Here is a 20434-nt window from a genome sequence, read left to right as displayed (position 1 = left end):
TCCTGACAACTTCCTTGACTACTTGGTGGTCAGACTGGTCAGAAACTGACCAGCAGGTGGCGCTGTTGGAACACAATTCATTCATATTAACAGCACATGTATCCCTTAATATCTTAATAAATAATGAATGTAAATGACACAAGTACTTAGAAAAACTCATTAATTTTACATTCACTTTATTAAAGGTTTAAAGGGACCCAGTTTCAGGGTGTGGGCCCTGGAACATAATGGCAGGGCCCCTGAAACTGGACCCACTGCACCTGGCAAATGTAAGTGCAAGTATTAGGCAGGTTGTGGGTAGGTAAATGCAAAACATAGTTAGGGGTCCAAAGTGATTTCCAGCTGAGCAGACGACTGGCCAAAATGTATAGAATTGCCCACCATGTGAATCCATGAGAAGCAGCTTATACGAGGGCAAGCCTGCACCTTATATATGTGATTTGGCCCTTGTTACCTAAGCAGTGCAGCACACAGTGCAAGTGAATAAAAGGAAGGACGGCAGGAGGGACCACACAACTTTATTGTAATAAATAAACATCACATTGGACATTGAATAACAAGGCTGATGGTTTTACTGGAGAGTCACATATACAGAACAATGAAAACCAGGAGCAGCCATGCTGGTTACAGTCAGCGGCAGGCGGGAGAAACCGTGAACGGGATGGGGGCGTGGTTTAGCCAGCTCTGTCCAATCAATGAATGAGACTTGGTAACGGTGTATTATTTGGATCTGGGGATTTATTGTAAACAATGCCCACCATTTATAGTGTTAGGGACCAGCCAGGCAACGCTGCGAGTCAGAGACATGTTGCCAGGATTTTAAGGGGAAGTTCATGCTTCAAAAAGTTGCTAAGACAGAGAGTGGGGAGCACCTAACGTTACCTGCCCAGGTAGATATCTGGGAGCAGCTACTTAAAAAATAAGTGAATTTCCCCTTCAATGAGCCAGTGTTACACTGCTAATATCATGAATCTGCCAGCAGGACCCAGAAGGAGAAGTTAGAGATGCGGGAAGCATCTCCTGGCACATCTCTGTTCAGTACAACGGCTCTTATTATTTTAATTAATGGCAGAGCAGAGATGGGACAGAAGGTGCTTCCTGCATCAGTCATTCCACATACAAAAGACATGAATTGAGAGGAAAAGCTTGAAAAAGCATCAGCACCTACAGCTGGCCGACCCCGCCCCAATACTGACCCATAAGATGAAACGGGAACCAAGAACACAAGCCTAGTTGTTACACGGGAAGAGCAATGACTATGAAATACAATGAAACAAAAAGAGGTTCAGGATTTCCTCAAGTTACACCTCCGGGAATGCGGAAGGGAGAGTCCAACTACTCCCGGCACCCTCAGTCCAGGAACTTCCGGTTGGTGTTGGCCCCAAACAAAGCAACTCGGATTTCTGGCATCATCTGTTAAACAGAAGAAAGGGAAATAAGCAGTGGGCGCAAGATACAGCCGGCGGCCCTCCAGCTGTTGCTGAACTACAACTCTTCATCGTCCAATGGCAGATGCAGGAATTACAGGCAAATGCGCAATGACCTCCGTATTAGAGACGTTACCTGCTGAGCGATCAATTCCAGTCGACTCTCCAGCGTGTTTGACACTTTGATTTTCCCATTACCGTTATAAAGCTCCACTCCTCCAGCTCTGCCGAGGCACAAGATAATAAAGGGTAAGTCAGCCATGAATTGGGAGCTTTAAAGGGGAAGTAAAGTCTAAAATAGAATAAGGCTAGAAATGCTGTATTTTGTATACTAAACATAAACATGAACTTACTGCACCACAAGCCTAATCAAACAAATGATTTATGCTTTCAAAGTTGGCCACAGGGGGTCACCATCTTGTAACTTTGTTATACATCTTTGCAAGACCAAGACTGTGCACATGCTCAGTGTGGTCTGGGCTGCTGCTTAGGGATCATCATAAATGATCAAAACAGCACAAGTCAAATAATATCTGCCAGAAGCCGATACAGCAAGACTGACTAATAATCAGAATATACAGACTGCACTGGGTCCTGTGTTGTCATGTAATCTAATGTGGATTTTATAGTTTTTGTATTGTTTAATACAAACTTTCTCCAACTCTGCAGAACCAGTGGCTGCAGCAAAATTATCCTCCAAATAGAATCCCAGTTTATCTGTTTAAATCTGGCTCCATGATCTTTGTCCCTGCAGCTGGAGTTGGAAACAGTAAAGGGGATGTAAAGGCAAAAATAAAATCCAATATAAATCTCTACACAGTCGCCGACTGCTCTACAGGGAAACAAACAAAGCTGCTTGAGTTCTGCATGGCTGGGAAGTAAGGCGGGGGCTCCCCCTGCTGTTCATAAGTATGATTGTTTCCCTGTAGAGCAGTTAGGGACCGTCTGACAATTCCTATCCACAGCAGTAAATGAAGGGAGAATTTCACTGCATACAGTCAGGTTTCTTATAAAAACAGTACACATTTTTTAATTAAAGTATATTGGAGATAGGTTTCTTTTTCATTAAAGAAAGTAAAAATGGGATTTTATTTTGTTGCCTTTACATCCCCTTTAATGTGCACAAACAGTGCAGGTAAATACACATAATCCCCAGATCAGCCCAGAATTCCCTCTGTCTTCCTCATTGGCTTCAGTTTAGGGCCCCCTAATTATTGGGAATAAGAGAAGTTGGCCCATTGGGCCCCCCTATACCACTTTGATCCCTCCCAGTATTCTCACTATCTACCTTCTCTATATTTATGCATGAAACTATTGGGAAGTGATAGGGATAATTAAAGCCCCCCCATAAGTGCCATTACCATAATAAAATGTACATTTACAGTGAAACGTGTGCCTTACATTTCGGGGGTAAGATGGTTCTCTTTATCAATGATCACCTCCACCCCTTGCTTGGTCGCAGCCTTGTAAGTGGGGATGCTCTTCTGCACAGAAGCCTGCAAGGACAGACAGACAGTTACAATATGGACACAGCTGCAGTCAGATTTGAACCCAAATGTGTCTTATCTGACCATTTCCTGCTTGTGGGATAAACCCTACCCACCTCCTAAGTCCGTGCTGCAGGGTACAAGTTATATCCAGGTCAGCTTTATACCCAAGAACTTACCGTAATTAGAGGGAGGTCTTGCTTACGGCAACGGATCACCACCTTGGGCTCCAGGAGTTGGAACAGACCCTGCAAAGAATCCGGATCAGAATAAGAGTCAGTGATTGGGAACATAAGCGCCAAATGCACCTGCTGGAACGGGAACAAACCTGAAGAATGAGCCCATCGAGCAGCATCTGGTACCGAGCCGTGTCCTTCACCACCCGAGCGAGTCTCTGTCTGGCCTCACTTAGTAATTCCTACACCGGGAGAGACACCGAATTCAGTGTAAGATCTGGGGCGAGAGTTTATTTGTACCCTGGGTACCCCTGGAACTATAGCAGGGTGACACCCCAATGTTTCTATATATCTGTAACCTTGTTATGAGCTAAGGGGGCCCAGTCTGAAGGTCAGTTAGGGGGAGATTTGGGGTGAGAGTTTATTTGTACCCTGGGTACCCCTGGAACTATAGCAGGGTGACACCCCAATGTTTCTATATATCTGTAACCTTGTTATGAGCTAAGGGGGCCCAGTCTGAAGGTCAGTTAGGGGGAGATTTGGGGTGAGTGCTTATTTGTACCCTGGGTACCCCTGGAACTATAGCAGGGTGACACCCCAATGTTTCTATATATCTGTAACCTTGTTATGAGCTAAGGGGGCCCAGTCTGAAGGTCAGTTAGGAGGAGATTTGGGGTGAGTGCTTATTTGTACCCTGGGTACCCCTGGAACTATAGCAGGGTGACACCCCAATGTTTCTATATATCTGTAACCTTGTTATGAGCTAAGGGGGCCCAGTCTGAAGGTCAGTTAGGGGGAGATTTGGGGTGAGTGCTTATTTGTACCCTGGGTACCCCTGGAACTATAGCAGGGTGACTGTTACCCCAATGTTTCTATATATCTGTAACCTTGTTATGAGCTAAGGGGGCCCAGTCTGAAGGCCAGTTAGGGGGAGATTTGGGGTGAGTGCTTATTTGTACCCTGGGTACCCCTGGAACTATAGCAGGGTGACTGTTACCCCAATGTTTCTATATATATCTAACATTTCATGCATGGAGCCTAATTACCGAAATGTGATCATCGCGAGCTTTCAGCACCTTCAGACGAGCTTGGTTCATCAGGTTTGACATCTGACTGAGGGTTACAAAGTGACAAGTTAGAGGTTCTGCAGTCTCTCTCTCTCACTGTTCCTCTGGGCAAAGAAACAGATTATTATAGAGCCTCCTGCAGAACAAACTTACATTTTCTTTTGTTGCTCGATCTGTTTCTCCTTCTTCTCATAATACTCCATTATCTTCAGTCTCTGGGTCTGCACCAGTCGGCCCTTCTCAATGTTAAACTCCTCTTCTGCCTACGGCAAGTGAGACATAAACCACTGTAACTGGGCAGTCATGGCAACATAGGGTATTCCCTGTACTAAGCACAATTCAGCAGGAACAGTCCCTAAGTTTGCTCATAGTCTGTACAGAGAGATCCCATAAAACTATGGCAGCATAGGTATTCCCTGTACTAAGCACAATTCAGCAGGAACAGTCCCTAAGTTTGCTCATAGTCTGTACAGAGAGATCCCATAAAACTATGGCAGCATAGGTATTCCCTGTACTAAGCACAATTCAGCAGGAACAGTCCCTAAGTTTGCTCATAGTCTGTACAGAGAGATCCCATAAAACTATGGCAGCATAGGTATTCCCTGTACTAAGCACAATTCAGCAGGAACAGTCCCCCTAAGTTTGCTCATAGTCTGTACAGAGAGATCCCATAAAACTATAGCAGCATAGGTATTCCCTGTACTAAGCACAATTCAGCAGGAACAGTCCCCTAAGTTTGCTCATAGTCTGTACAGAGAGATCCCATAAAACTATAGCAGCATAGGTATTCCCTGTACTAAGCACAATTCAGCAGGAACAGTCCCCTAAGTTTGCTCATAGTCTGTACAGAGAGATCCCATAAAACTATAGCAGCATAGGTATTCCCTGTACTAAGCACAATTCAGCAGGAACAGTCCCTAAGTTTGCTCATAGTCTGTACAGAGAGATCCCATAAAACTATAGCAGCATAGGTATTCCCTGTACTAAGCACAATTCAGCAGGAACAGTCCCTAAGTTTGCTCATAGTCTGTACAGAGAGATCCCATAAAACTATGGCAGCATAGGTATTCCCTGTACTAAGCACAATTCAGCAGGAACAGTCCCCTAAGTTTGCTCATAGTCTGTACAGAGAGATCCCATAAAACTATGGCAGCATAGGTATTCCCTGTACTAAGCACAATTCAGAAGGAACAGTCCCTTACATTTTTTCCTACAATGTACAATAAGAATGTTTGTTTTAGCCCAGTGGAAATGTTAATGCCCATGTGCAGTTCAGGTGTAACCAGCCTGTGGCCCTCCAGTTCTTACTACAGGACAGCCCAGAATGTTCCGCATTGGGGACTTACCTTGGCATCTATTTCTTCCGCCTTCTCGTTGGCTTCCTGCTCAATGAAAGCCATCATGTGCTTGATCTGCAAATACATAAGCAACACCATTTACTCTATATATAATTATATGTTTTTATTTTTACAAACTTTGAATGATAAAGCCAAAAAATGTTCCACAATCACCAAGCCAGTGGGTCCCCAGCTTTTGCTGAACTACAGCTCTCAGAAGTGTGGGTTGTGGGGGAATTGCATATTTCTGCAGGAGCTGGAGTGGAATGATGGGGAGATATTCCCCCTTCAAAAGTGGAGGACATGTGACCATTGAGAGTCTAAATTGGGGTGATCCAAGAATTTGGCCCCTGGGCTACTGACCATATGATTATAATTGTTCCCCACTCTAAACCCTTTCTTTTAGGGGGGGCAGAGCACATGGGATGAAGCTGTAATTCATTATATTACAATAAGGAACGTGGCACCCGTGGGATACTCTGAGTCTATGCTAAATCAGGGTCCCGCCCCTCAGTGTGGCCCATGTCTACTAAACCAGCCTTTTCCTACAGCAAGTCTTACCCCCCGGGCCATGGAAAAATAAACACACGTAGGCCGTAACACTGCTGTTTAGGATTCCTCTGCTGTTTAGCAAACGCCGGCTGTAGAGAGAGTCCCAGGTAAAGACACAAACACGTTCCACCAGGTCTGGCCCAGGGGGCGGCACAACCACAAGGGGCCGATACAAAATTAGTCAGTTACTTATATGGGTTTAGTTTTCCCTTTAAAGAGGTTGTTTACCTTTAAATTAACTGTTCGTATGATGTAGAGAGGGATATCCTGAGACAATTTGCAATTATTTGTGGTTTCTGAGTTATTTAGCTTTTTATTCAGCAGCTCTCCAGTTTGCAGTTTTAGCAATCTGGTTGCTGGAGTCCAAAGTCCCCTAGCAACCATGCACTGATTTGAATATGAATAGGAGAGGCCTGAATAGCAATGCGAGTAATAAAAAGTAGCAATAACAATACATTTGTAGCCTTACAGAGCATTTGTTTTATTAGATGGGGTCGGTGACCCCTATTTGAAAGCTGGAAAGAGTGAGAAAAGGCAAATTTAAAAAACTATAAAAATAATAATAATGACCAATTGAAAAGTTGCTTGGAACTGGTCATCCTATAAGATAACAGTCGACTTAAAGGTGAACAACCCCTTTAAGTTAAGGGGCAGAAGGTGTAATTTCTCATTGGCTGCTGGTGAAAGTGACGCAGTCTGTGTTTGTACCTAAATAAACTATAGGACTGACCCTACTGATACAACCAGGGACTCCCAGCTCAGGCCAGACGGGTGCTGATTAGGACTCCCTGCAGCTCCAGAGCCAGAAGGGAGCGGATCCGTCTGATACTGATGTTTACACTCAACACATACAACTCGGGTACCCCCCAAACATCGCTGTTGTTTTCCTAATGTCACACTGGCCCTTGTGACCTTGACTGGCACAATCGAATGGCTAATGCCAACCCAACATGCGGCTCCTTTAACCTTATAATTCCTTAAATAAATGAATATATATTTGGCTACCGCTGCTTAGGTGACACGTGCCCTGATGCATCAGCCTGGCAAGTCTTGGCCCATGCAGATAAATAGGATCTTCACTTCCTGATTGGGCGAGGATGAGGATCATGTGATCTGCAGCTCATGTGACCCCTCCGACTTCATTGTTGGATAATGAATAAGGTCACATGTTAATGTTCCATTATACCCCCTCCCCCCAGTCGCCCCTCTAGAGTGAGATAGGGGCGAAACTACAGACCCTTCCACTGCTGGGGGGCCCCGGGCCCTATAGGGGCAGCAATTATATTTTACTGCGGGGCCCATGAACTGCTAGTGGTGTAAGGAGAATATTTAGCCCTTTCCATTGGAAGAGATTGAGTCATTTACAGGGATCAGTGGGGAACGTAGAGCTCCTGCTGAACTACAATTCCCAGAGTCCTCTATGAACATAACCAGGAAAGCTGCATCTAAGACTCTTAACAACATGGGCACATCATTCCATACACAGACGAGCAAATGTACTTGAGTTCCAGATAAACAATATTCATTTTACTGCACACCCCCAGGTCACAGCTTTGGGCCAGTATAGAGACTGGGGTGTCGGGGTGCTGGGAGTCTTGGGGTGCTGGGAGTCTGGAGGTGCTGCCCGTGGCTGATATACGACAACAACAGGAGGGACCCAAGTATCAGGGTTGCGTTTTTTACAGCAACAATAAGGACATACAGAGCAAAAGCTACAACCAATAGCTCTCAGGGGATGCGGGGAGTTGTAGTACAACAGTAACTAATTGCTAATAGATATTATAGAGACAATACAAGGGAGAGTGAGATCAGGGGATGCTGGGAGTTGTAGTACAACAGTAACTAATTGCTAATAGATATTATAGAGATAATAAAAGGGAGAGTGGGATCAGGTGATGCTGGGAGTTGTAGTACAACAGTAACTAATTGCACATAGATATTATAGAGACAATACAAGAGGCACAAGGGAGAGTGAGATACAGGGGATGCTGGGAGTTGTAGTACAACAGTAACTAATTGCACATAGATATTATAGAGATAATACAAGGGAGAGTGAGATAAAGGGGATGCTGGGAGTTGTAGTACAACAGTAACTAATTGCACATAGATATTATAGAGATAATACAAGAGGCACAAGGGAGAGTGAGATACAGGGGATGCTGGGAGTTGTAGTACAACAGTAACTAATTGCACATAGATATTATAGATATTATAGAGATAATACAAGGGAGAGTGAGATACAGGGATGCTGGGAGTTGTAGTAGAACAGTAACTAATTGCACATAGATATTATAGAGACAATACAAGAGGCACAAAGGAGAGTGAGATACAGGGGATGCTGGGAGTTGTAGTAGAACAGAAACTAATCATGTAAAATGGGTCTAAAGCAAATAAGCGAGTCATTGGGGTGTCAGTAGACAAGGTGTATATAGATATAGATATATATAGAGATAGATATGAGGAGAGACGTTAGTGACACTGCACGGCCAGTTCTGGGCCTAATCCCCCCAGTGCTGCTCATTCTCTCCCCGCTCACCTGTTTCTGTACATCTGCGTCGCTCAGCGCCATGATAGCGGCTCAGTGGGAGACAGAGGGGCCGGAGACAATCGGGTGACAGCGACACAATTACACTGACAGACGACTACTTCCTCTTTATACGGCAGTCACCTGACTTAAAACGCATAATCACGTGAGTGCTCCACAGCCCCGCCTATTCGGCCAATAACCACGCCTTCTGCCGTCTCGGGCCCGCCCACTAGCTGTGCAGCGATTGGCTGATCCGGGTGAGCAACAAATGGAGCGATCCGCTCCGGGTTTTGACAAAAGCTTCTCGGTCTGTGCGGGGGTTACGTCGGTGGGAGGTCTCAGGAATCGCAGGAACTCGGATGGCCTGGAGTTCGTATCTCTGCCTCTATAACCTTGTCACTGAATGGGAAGGTCAGAGGCGCTTCTTGGAGCCGGGGGACTTTGTGATGCGCAGAGATAAAGAGACTGATAGAAACACGTAACCTGGATCTGCAGCGGAGCAAAAGGGCCTCTAACAGACTGTACAGACATGGGGAGGGGTCAGTTTAACCACGCCCCCCTCTGGGTCACCCATAATTAAAGCCCTGCCTCCTGCTCGACAGCATTTCTGGGCAATGTTATAAGTGGGTGTGGTCTGGTGTGGAGGGGCGTGGCCAATACCCCCTTAAAGGACAAGTAAACCTATAAAATAAGTGAATGTAAAATTGATGAGAGTGATATTCTAAGCACTTTTGTCATTTACATTCATTATTTACATTTATTTTTATGACCAGCAGGTGGCGCTGTTGGAACAAAATCCATTCATATTAACAGCACATGTATCCCTTAATATCTTGGAATAAAAAGAAAATAAATAATGAGAATGTCAATTACAAAAGTGTTTGGAATAACACTCTCATCAACCAAATCATTGGTCTGTCTCAACTGTAGCAATCCCAAGAGCTTGCATTCGTAGGGAGGACATCTGTCAGGGGTCGAGAGGAAAGGGATTGGTTTATTGCAGAAGGGGCGGGACTTGGGGGCAGGTCAGGGCATGGCCATTGGGCCCCTCCACTGCATCCGCAGTAAGAAACCAGTAGATGACCCTTCATTGCCCGAGTAGCATGGCCATAAGGATGCAGCGAATCTAACGTTCTCCTCCCATCCCAGACTTCCCTTCCACCGGCTTTGATATGCACACATCCCCCGTCTGCTACCTGTCCTGGACCTTTATAGAAGAAAGCCTGTCCCACCTCCGCCACAAACTCTCCCTGGAGATGAGGGAGTCGTTAGACAAAGCCTCAGAGAGTCTCCTGAATGAGTAAGTGTCAGCTCTTTGGTCTGCTCACCACCTTCACTAGCTACCACAGCCCTAAATCAATAAATATCCATGTTTATAAAGCTGCTCCCTCAGCTCCATGCTTCTCTGCTCTTTAATCCTTCTACCTGGAGTCAGAGGCACCGCACATGCTCAGTGAGACGGAGCATTTATTCCAATGAATATAACAGCCGTGCCTTGGCTATTCTGCAATGGCTAATTCATAACATTTAAATTAAAGGGAAAGTAACCCCCTGCCTTCCCTATTTATCTACAATGTGTCAGCCGTACAGTATAGTATTGAATAGCCAGTCATTTCTATTAGTGAGACTTTAACCCTGAAATTACTGGCTGAGAGAGTGAAGTGCCGGGGAAAAGAAAAGCTGACGGTTCTGTTACTGTGACAGGACCCTGACGGCCGAGGAGTTCAGGAAGGGAGCGGAGCTCATCGCTGTACTTACCAACGGCTGGAATAAGCTAAGTGGCCTCATAAATAGCCGCTCCGATTCCATTACAGGTATAGGATCCATTCTCCGGAAAACCGTTATCCAGAAAGCTCAGAATTCCGGGAAGGCCGTCTCCCGTAGACTCCATTGTAATCAAATAATTCACATTCTGAAAACAGATTTCCTTTTCTGTATAATAATAAAACATCCTAAATAATAAGGAATCCTTATAGGAGGCAGAACACGCCTATCGGGTTTATTAAATGCTTAAATTATTTTTAAAGGTGTGAAGATCCAAATTACAGAAAGACCCCTAATCTGGAAACCCCAGGTCACAAGCATTCTGGATAAAAGGTCCCATATCTGTACATTCTCCTGAGCTGGGCACACATTGTACCATTTGGCCACCAACACACTGGGCCAGGAGTCTGAGAGGGCGACAGTGGGATTTAGGTTGGTCTGTGTATGGGACCTGCCCAAACGACATCCATCAGATTAGAAATTTACATTGCTGCCACCAGATCTACTTTACAGCCCAGGAACCAAACTATCCGATGGGCTGATTTGGAACAGCAAATATCTGCTCATGTGATGAACTAACCAATTGTCTGCAGTCAATTCCCCCATTCATGTAGCAACCATCACAGATCTATACCTATGGGCTGTATTTATAGGAGCAGATATTCTCTTACCTGTATCTCCCGACACAAAGACTTCAGCCTCTCCCTCTGGGGCTGACGTTTCTCCCTCTCTCTCCCATTGAACTTTATTTGATTGAAAGCCTTGAGGCCCAGGAGGCTCCCTGCCTGTGTGTCATTGCTAATCACTCGGCATCACTACCTGCCTTCAGACTGCGCATCTGCACTGCTGTACACGGCTCAGTAGTGGCAACTTAGTGGTCTTACCAGTAGCCAACCGGACTGATAATTGCCCAATCATTGCCCAGATATCAGTTGTCCTGGTTATAAAACCCTGTTGTATCACAAGGTCCCCTGGGTGTTTCTAGAGCTGCCGTGTGATTGGATCGTCTCCCTCTTTCAGGTTCTCGCCCCTCTGGTGCTGCATCGGCTTCTCCTCGAGCTGACGAGACGCGGGGAATTTCGGCTACAAGAAAAAAAAAAGCACTCAAATCTGAGATCTGGCTCCTGGGAGGCTGGTCTGCACTTTGCAACCAATCAGCTGCCTCTGGGGGGAATGGGGAGGGTTCAGCTCTTGTGATTAGAAGCTCGGGGGTGGGGTGATTGGGACATTGTCCAGAGCTCTCAGAACAACAGAAGCCCCAATCGCTCTGCCACACAATTACTGTATTTAAAGGGGAAGTAAACATTACAATTCACCTTTAGTTTCATGTAATTCTAATACGGGTTGTAGGTGGATTTATGTTGTAGTGGTTGCCAGGGTGTATATAAACATGCGGCAACATACAGTAGTACAAACAGGGGTTTAGAACAATAGTTAAAAGAAGATGAAGTTGCACATCTCCAGGGACGCAGGTGGGAGCAGGTCCCTCTCCTGCAGAGCTTGCAATCTAACAGCTAAGAGAAAAGGAGAGCGTCTAAATACAAGGAGAAACTATAACCAAGTAACAATCATTCAGTTTCTTCATCCTGTTTTATATTTGCCCTGTTCACTAACCCCAGAGAGCAGACAGTTTAATACGACTGCAGAGGCAGCTTTGGCCACTAAGCGGAGCTCTTGGCCCATTAAACTGTTTTCCTGGTCATTGCAATGGAAAAGATCCCAGCTCTTAAATTGAATTAAAGCCCCCTCATTAAAAAAGGGTTGTTCACCTTAGTATGATGTAGAGAGGGATATTCTGAGACCATTTGCAATTGGTTTTCATTTTTTATTATTTGTGGTTTTTGAGTTATTTACGGTTTTATTCAGCTGTTCTCCAGTTTCCAATTCCAGCAACCTGGTTGCTAGGGTCCAAATTCCCCTAGCAACCATGCACTGATTTGAATAAGAGACTGGAATATGAATAGGAGAGGCCTGGTGAGAAAGATGAGGAATAAAAAGTAGCAATAACAATACATTTGTAGCCTTACAGAGCATGTTCTTTAGCAGGGGTCAGTGACCCCCATTTGAAAGCTGAATAGTCAGAAGAAGAAGTAGGCAAATAATTAAAAAAAACTACCATTTATAAGAATATAATAAACAAAAGCCATAAATATCTTGTAAATGACATCCTTATGAACAGTGACTAGTGATGTCATGACCTATAAACGGTGAGTAGTGATGTCATTTTTGTCACATGACTCACTAAAACCTGTGTATTAAAATAAATAAAGTAGCCCTTGTTGGAAAATATGAGGCTATTAGAAGTAATATATAATATCTTTATATTTTACAAGAGGGGGTACTTTATTCACTATATATTTTACAATAGGGGGTACTTTATTCACTATATATAATTTACAGGATATTATGTGTATTGTTTTCTTCTAAGGATGCACCGAATCCAGGATTCGGTTCGTAATTTGGCCTTTTTCAGCAGGATTCGGCCGAACCCAATTCTAATTTGCATATGTAAATTAGTGGCGGGGAGGGAAATCGTGTGACTTTTTGTCACAAAACAAGGAAGTAAAAAATATTTTCCCCTTCCCACCCCTTATTTGCATATGCAAATTCGGATTCAAAATAGTGGATTCGGTGCATCCCTATTTTCTTCTAATCGCCAAATAATACAGTGACTGTTGTTTTTGCTATTTTCTCTCCCTTTTGCTCCCGACTTTCCCACCCCGTGAATTTCTGTTGCCCCCCGACCCCAGGGCACAGTGTTCAGCTTGGAGTTGGAGGAAGAAGTAGTCCAGGGTCTCATTGCTGAGGACAGTAACGACATCTACATCTTTACCAGTGATAACTCGGAGCAGGTGAGTCCCCCGGAGAGCTTGGCCGTCTCCTTGTCGTGGCATCCGGAGAGCTTGCCCACTTCCCTTGGGCCCGAGTCCTGACAGCAGGTGGCCATGGATCGTGAAGAAGTCAAGAGCTTGGACAGCAATGGGGGCGGAGTGAGAACAACTCCTCCAATTCTGATATTGTCCATGTGGAGGAGATTGCAGAGATTATAGAGGAAGTGGAGGACATCATGGTGGAACATAGAGACGTTCTTCTGACCAACTCTGCTTTCGCCTCCACTATCTGGTCATTCTAGAACATACTAAACGTTAACATAAAGGCGAACCACCCCTTTAATAAAAAGAACTTCACAAACATACAAAAAAACGATTTGTATTTTATTATTAACTTACAATTTATAGACAAAAAAACCCAGAAGATTTGAACATTGAATAGTGTCCCCGTGGCAATGAATTGGTTAATATAACAGAAGCCGGGACGGGGGCACTAGCACAGACTAAGGGACAGAGGACACTTCTCATTGGTGGGATTGGGAGGGGAATCTAGAACACGACTTACTTCACCATCCAACGTTAAATAAAGATTTTCATCCATGTGAAAAACAAGTTTTTGGTGAAAAAAAAGTGCAATTGTTCATTTTCCACAATAAATGTCCCTGAAAGATTCCTCTGGGCGCAGCAACTGCCGCCTGCTGGTGCTTTAACATCAAGTATCATCATAGCTTCTCATCTCTAACATCTTCAGTCCAACCAATCAGCACTCACCTCTGGGCGGGGGAGACACAAGGAGGATCGTGAGAACCAGCCAGATACAGGCAGTGTCCCCCCAATTACTTGTAGACTAGATACGGGGAGGGCTCTATATGTTACCAGTAAACTGCCAACTTGGTCTGTAGGGGGCCAACTTGGCACCTTTTAGTTTGGCCAATGGCCATTTGTTCAGACCTTAAAGGATAAGTAAACCTTTAAAATAAGTGAATGTAGAATGGAGGAGAGTGCTATTCTAAGCACTTTTGTCATTACTTTCATTATTTATTTTCTTTTTATTCCAAGATATTAAGGGATACTTGTGCTGTTAATATGAATGAATTTTGTTCCAACAGCGCCACCTGCTGGTCAGTTTCTGACCAGTCTGACCACCAAGTAGTCAAGGAAGTTGTCAGGAGAAAGAAAGAGGCTGCTCTGATGTTCTTCTGCTTAGGAAAACAATTAGAAACCTTTCTCACATCTTTCCTAAACAAAAGAACATCAGAGCAGCCTCTTTCTTTCTCCTGACAACTTCCTTGACTACTTGGTGGTCAGACTGGTGAGAAACTGACCAGCAGGTGGCGCTGTTGGAACAAAATTCATTCATATTAACAGCACATGTATCCCTTAATATCTCGGAATGAAAATAAAATAAAAAAAAAAAGCTAAATGACATAAGTGCTGAGAACAACACTCATCAAATTTAATTTCACTTATTTTAAAGGTTTACTTATCCTTTAAACCCAATCCAGTTATGCGCCTAACACATACCTGTCTAGCGAGACGCTCTAAACAAGCGCGGTAGTTCCTCTCTATGAAGTGCGTGGTGGTGCAGCAGATGTTGTGGAGCAGAGAGGGAACGTTGGTCACGGCTTTCTTGGTCAGGATCAGGGCTATGGCCACCGACATCAACTCCTGCTCAACCCCTGGGGGGGCCGTCTGCACCAGCGACTGGACTGTGGCTGCCAAATACTGGGGAGAGAGAATGGAACATTCCAGGTTTGAGGGAATAATCCAACATCAGGTGCTCCAGTAGAGTAACCAATCGTAAAGAGGGATTTACTGGTCTTAGCATCTGATTGGTCGCTGAAGGTTACAAGCAGGCAAATATATAGGCATAAGGCATACTTGGTACAATCCAGTGCACTGTGTTTGTCCCCCTAGGGGCGCCCATGCTGGGACATACCAAGTTAGTGCAGTTTCTAGGGGTAGATATGAGAAGCCTTCACTCACCTCCTCATTCAGGGTGTGATTGAGCAGGGCATCCACTATTCCATTCACTACCTCTGGTTTTATCCTCATCTCTCGCTCCAGTTTATCTCCCATTTCTGCCAACTGGGTGGCAATCCTGCGGCACAGCTCCTCGTCCACTTCTGCTTCTACAGGGAGACAAAAATGGGGTCTCAGCAGGGCCACCCCGACGCCCCATAAAAGGGTTTCTTCACCTTTAATTAATTAACCTTTAGGGCAGAGACACGCTCAGATTCAGGGAGATCAGTTGCTCAGAGACAAATCTCCTCTTCTTCGGGGCGACTAATCTGATTCGGTTCGGGATTCGGCCTTTTTCAGCAGGATTCGACCGAATCCTTCTGCCCGGCAAAGCCAAATCCTAATTTGCATATGCAAATTAGGAGCAGGGAGGGAAATCGCGTGACTTTTTGTCAGGAAGTAAAAAATGTTTTCCCCTTCCCACTGCTAATTTGCATATGCAAATTAGGGTTTGGTATTCGGCCGAATCTTTCGCAAAGGATTCGGCCGAATTCAAAATAGTGGATTTAGTGCATCCCTACTGCCCCCCTGCCGGCTAGAATCTAAATCGCCGGCGTGATGGCACTCAGAACGCTTTATTTTCGGAAGTTTCCTCGTGAGGCAACTTTGGAAAACGAATCACTCCGAGTGCCATTCCGTCGACGATTTACATTTTAGCCGGCGGGAGGCAGTTCGGGGAGATTAGTCGCCCTGAAGAAGAGGAGATTTGTCGCTGGGCAACTAAACTCTCTGCCCTTAGGGGGATATTCTGAGACCATTTTCAACTGATTTTAATTTTATCATTTGTGGCTTTTTATTCAGCAGCTCTCCAGTTTGCAGTTTCAGCCATCTGGTTGCTAGGGTCCCAAATGACCCTAGCAACCATGCATTGACTGGAATATGAATAGAGAGGCCAGAATAGAAAGATGAGTGATAAAGATTAGCAATAACGATACATTTGTAGCCTTACAGAGCATTTGTTTTTTTTTTAGATGGGGTCAGTGACCCCCCTCCCCCCATTTGAAAGCGGGAAAGAAGCAAAAGAGCAAGGCAAATGACTGAGAAACTATACAATGCCAATGATGAAGACTAATTGCAAAGTTGCAAGGAATGGGACATTCTAGAACATACTAAAATTGACATCAACGGTGAAGTACCCCTTTAATAACCTCTTCCATAATAAGCTCCCCCAGTGGGCTCCTCTCTTATTGGGTGACCCCCATTACAAATAATATACAGGGAATTAGGTACAGACATGGGGTGATAGACCTGCCCCCCAATATACACTTACCTCCTTCATACACAATTGTGCCTGTAGATCTGAATTGGACGTTTCCATCAGTTTCCAGATCCCCATCATTCCTTCCCATCTGTGCCACTAACTTCCCCTCTTCCCTCGCAAACCAGCTCAGCTCCTCCCAGAATTCATCTTTGTGATTCTTTATGTCGATCTCCAGGTACGAGACGAGAATCGTCTTCACATTCAGACTCATCCTGCAATCAGGGGACAAGTAGGTGGGTACTGAGGCTTAACCACTATTATTATTATTATCATCCTCTATTTGTAGGGTTTGTACAAATGAGACTGTAAGTACTGACTCCCAGCAGCCCTCACCCCCCTAAATTTGCTCATAGTCTGTACAGAGAGATCCCATAAAACTATGGCAGCATAGGCATTCCCTGTACTAAGCACAATTCAGCAGGAACAGTCCCTAAGTTTGCTCATAGTCTGTATAGAGAGATCCCATAAAACTATGGCAGCATAGGTATTCCCTTTACTAAGCACAATTCAGCAGGAACAGCCCTTTAAGTTTGCTCATAGTCTGTACAGAGAGATCCCATAAAACTATGGCAGCATAGGTATTCCCTGTACTAAGCACAATTCAGCAGGAACAGTCCCTAAGTTTGCTCATAGTCTGTATAGAGAGATCCCATAAAACTATGGCAGCATAGGTATTCCCTGTACTAACCACAATTCAGCAGGAACAGCCCCTAAGTTTGCTCATAGTCTGTACAGAGAGATCCCATAAAACTATGGCAGCATAGGTATTCCCTGTACTAAGCACAATTCAGCAGGAACAGTCCCTAAGTTTGCTCATAGTCTGTACAGAGAGATCCCATAAAACTATGGCAGCATAGGTATTCCCCTGTACTAAGCACAATTCAGCAGGAACAGCCCCCTAAGTTGCTCATAGTCTGTACAGAGAGATCCCATAAAACTATGGCAGCATAGGTATTCCCTGTACTAAGCACAATTCAGCAGGAACAGCCCCTAAGTTTGCTCATAGTCTGTACAGAGAGATCCCATAAAACTATGGCAGCATAGGTATTCCCCTGTACTAAGCACAATTCAGCAGGAACAGCCCCCTAAGTTGCTCATAGTCTGTACAGAGAAATCCCATAAAACTATGGCAGCATAGGTATTCCCTGTACTAAGCACAATTCAGCAGGAACAGTCCCTAAGTTTGCTCATAGTCTGTACAGAGAGATCCCATAAAACTATGGCAGCATAGGTATTCCCCTGTACTAAGCACAATTCAGCAGGAACAGCCCCCTAAGTTGCTCATAGTCTGTACAGAGAGATCCCATAAAACTATGGCAGCATAGGTATTCCCTGTACTAAGCACAATTCAGCAGGAACAGTCCTCTACAGAGCAATACCAATGCTCCAAGTCAGCATGGGGATTCCCCTATACAAGTGGAAAGTGCAAGGGGAGCACATAATGAGTCAGGGCTGGTGGAAGGGAAAAGGATCAGTAATCACTGGGCCCCATAATACTAAGTTCCATGTTGTCTCTCCCCAGTGATCCCCTGGGATGGTCCTACAATAAATATAAACACGTAGAGGAACCCAGTGACAGGGCCGGGAAGTGTTGGTATTTAGGAGTTTCTCGGATGGAAGCAGACTCAGGTCATGTGGTTTCCTAAAAGTGTCGCCTTTCGGACAAGCAGAACTGAATCCAGCATTGTGTGTGTGTTAAAATTCCTCTGCACTGCTGGTTCAGACTGCTGACATAATGTAGCAGAAGCCAGCTGATTTCTTTAAATAGAGACAAAACCGTGACCTTTAGTCACAGCAAACTAAATGAAAGCTGCAGCAGTTGAGGTTTTTGGCCGGGGGGATTTTTTGTTTTTGTTCCAAGTTCAACTAAATATCTGGGGGGATTCTTAGGGTCCACGTGTCTATTGGGTCCCAGGTACTTTCCTATGAAAATCATAATGTTGTAGCCCTGGGCATCAGGCAAAGAATTAGTATAATGAGCTGCCGTATAGCTCAAAGCCTGGGGAAGGGGGTTGTTTATACAGAGGGTGTCTCAGTGAACTGGTTGTTTGTGGTCCATGGGAACAGGACGCTATTCATTGCACTCATGTTAAACAAGGGGGGTAAATTGCCCCTTTAATACCCAGTACCTAAGATAAAAAACCCACCCTGATGCCAAGCGAAAGAACTAGGCCCCGCCCCTGCCTAAATCCTCAGGGGTGTTACATGACTGTGTCTCATGAGACTTTAGATCATAGTGGGGCTTCCCTACAGCCCCCCACCATTCTGACGGGATGGTTCCCCCTTTCCCCTGGAGCAGCTGTATAGGTCGGGGGTTTCTATACTTTCACACACTACTGAATGTATCCGGCTCATTTCATAGGCTGGGAATTTCCCAACTCACACCTGGCCCCTTGAGAAGGGGGTTTTAAAACCCGCCCAAATGAAAATCAGTTACAAAGGGACACAAAAAACAAAGACAGAGATTGGTTGTTATAGAGATGAAATATAAAATAGGATCCAGTTGCCGGGCAGAGTTTATATTATAGGATTTTATTGCCGCCCCCAATATTTGCTCCCCTAAACCCCCTGACCTCAGACCTGAGTAAGTTCAATTGCCCCCCACACACAGGGGAGGGGAAGTGACCGGCTGGGTTGCCTTGGGTCGACTTTGGTCTGTCTCTGATATTCCTCAACATTCCTTCCTATAATGTAACCCAACCCCCAACTTCCCACCCTATTCATTCATTTCATGCACCTACAGTATTGCCCTGTCTCCCATATAATGACCCCACTGTATAATGACCCCCCATCCCAGATTATCTATTGGGCAGGATGACTAAATAGGATAAAGATCTGCAGATGTGTGGGCAGCATTAGAGTGTAAGCTCCAGTGGTGCAGGGGCTGATCAATGACTGATGAGCAATGTCAATACAGCGCTACAGTCTATATGTGACTGATACAGACTGGAGGGGGGTCAGGTGACAATTGTATGGACTGTACCATGTCCCAGTCACACGGGGGAGGCTGCACATGGGGTAACTGGACACACTGTCCCCTCTGAACCAGCTTGCCGGGTTTATAGCCAAATTGGGCTACATTTAAAAGCCAGTGGCGGGTTTTAAAAGTCCAAACACAGCAATGTACACATTTGGGCGAGTTTGGGAGTCGCTGCTGGTTGTCGAGAGCCACATAAATGTCTGGGCAACTGCAACAGCTCAGTGAGTGGGGCACAGACATAGAGTTTAGGGGGTGACTGTGCAGAGACTGAGTGGGCTGGTGACTTGCAGTGCTCTGAACCCGCCTCACTATTCTCTGCTCTGAGCCGCTTCCCTCTGTCCCACACGATTCAAAGGGCTGAACGTGACGAGTCTCCCCTGTTCCACTCACACACTGTATCCCACGCACGTTCCACTCACTCACCTTCATATGGCGCCACCACTGTGTATTTACCTCACAAGCACCGCGGCCTGTCTCACAGTTCCTGCTTCCGGCCCCGCCCACTGCAGCCCCGCCCACATTTCCTCTTAAAGGCGCAATCCTGTCAGAATTCTGTCCAAAGCTTTACTGGTCCCCTATAGAATATTAGCAGCTCCAGACTATTCTGGGTCTCTGTCTACTTCACACGTCCCAGCGCCTGGTGAATGTTACATGAGAGACCTGGACACATGCAAGATCTATACAATATATCTCCTTCCTATACATGTCCATATACATTATATAGTGAATAAAGTACCCCCTCTTGTAAAATATAAGGATATTATAAGTCCCCGAGGAGTTTCATGTCCATATAAAAGTACGAGGCCGAAGGATAGGTCATGGAACTCCGAGGTTACTTCTAATATCCTCATATTTTATTTATTATAATACACACGTTGTAGTGAGTCATGTGACAGAAATGACATCACTACTCACCGTTTATAACTGATGACATCAGAACTCACCGTTTATAAGGATATAATTTACAGGACATTCATGGCTCTTATTGGCCCGTATGTGGGGC

The 20434-nt window shown here is 45.0% G+C and overlaps 2 protein-coding genes across 5 annotated transcripts; both read right to left on the bottom strand.

Moving 5' to 3' along the window:
* Positions 1 to 501: 501 nt before the first annotated feature.
* Positions 502 to 9052, bottom strand: atp6v1e1.S (ATPase, H+ transporting, lysosomal 31kDa, V1 subunit E1 S homeolog). The gene is made up of 9 exons (XM_018254819.2): positions 8583 to 9052; positions 5504 to 5569; positions 4311 to 4420; positions 4137 to 4203; positions 3243 to 3332; positions 3094 to 3162; positions 2829 to 2923; positions 1564 to 1651; positions 502 to 1413 (listed from the first exon to the last, which is right to left on the bottom strand). The coding sequence occupies exons 1-9, from the start codon at positions 8613 to 8615 to the stop codon at positions 1351 to 1353; spliced, it is 681 nt and encodes a 226-aa protein (XP_018110308.1). The 5' UTR covers positions 8616 to 9052; the 3' UTR covers positions 502 to 1350.
* Positions 9053 to 10608: 1556 nt separating this feature from the next.
* bid.S (BH3 interacting domain death agonist S homeolog) lies at positions 10609 to 19967 on the bottom strand. 4 transcript variants are annotated; one of them, XR_005966501.1, is made up of 6 exons: positions 19885 to 19967; positions 16461 to 16663; positions 15155 to 15300; positions 14693 to 14893; positions 13171 to 13476; positions 10609 to 11420 (listed from the first exon to the last, which is right to left on the bottom strand). XR_005966501.1 is itself a non-coding variant. In XM_041587713.1 (5 exons), the coding sequence occupies exons 2-5, from the start codon at positions 16660 to 16662 to the stop codon at positions 13462 to 13464; spliced, it is 564 nt and encodes a 187-aa protein (XP_041443647.1). In that variant the 5' UTR covers position 16663; positions 19855 to 19945; the 3' UTR covers positions 13315 to 13461.
* Positions 19968 to 20434: the final 467 nt, after the last annotated feature.

Source organism: Xenopus laevis, chromosome 3S, assembly GCF_017654675.1.
Source record: "Xenopus laevis strain J_2021 chromosome 3S, Xenopus_laevis_v10.1, whole genome shotgun sequence".
In the NCBI taxonomy this organism is placed as follows: domain Eukaryota; kingdom Metazoa; phylum Chordata; class Amphibia; order Anura; family Pipidae; genus Xenopus; species Xenopus laevis.
Note: the sequence above shows the minus strand (reverse complement) of the source record. Positions and strands in the feature narration are given on the sequence as shown.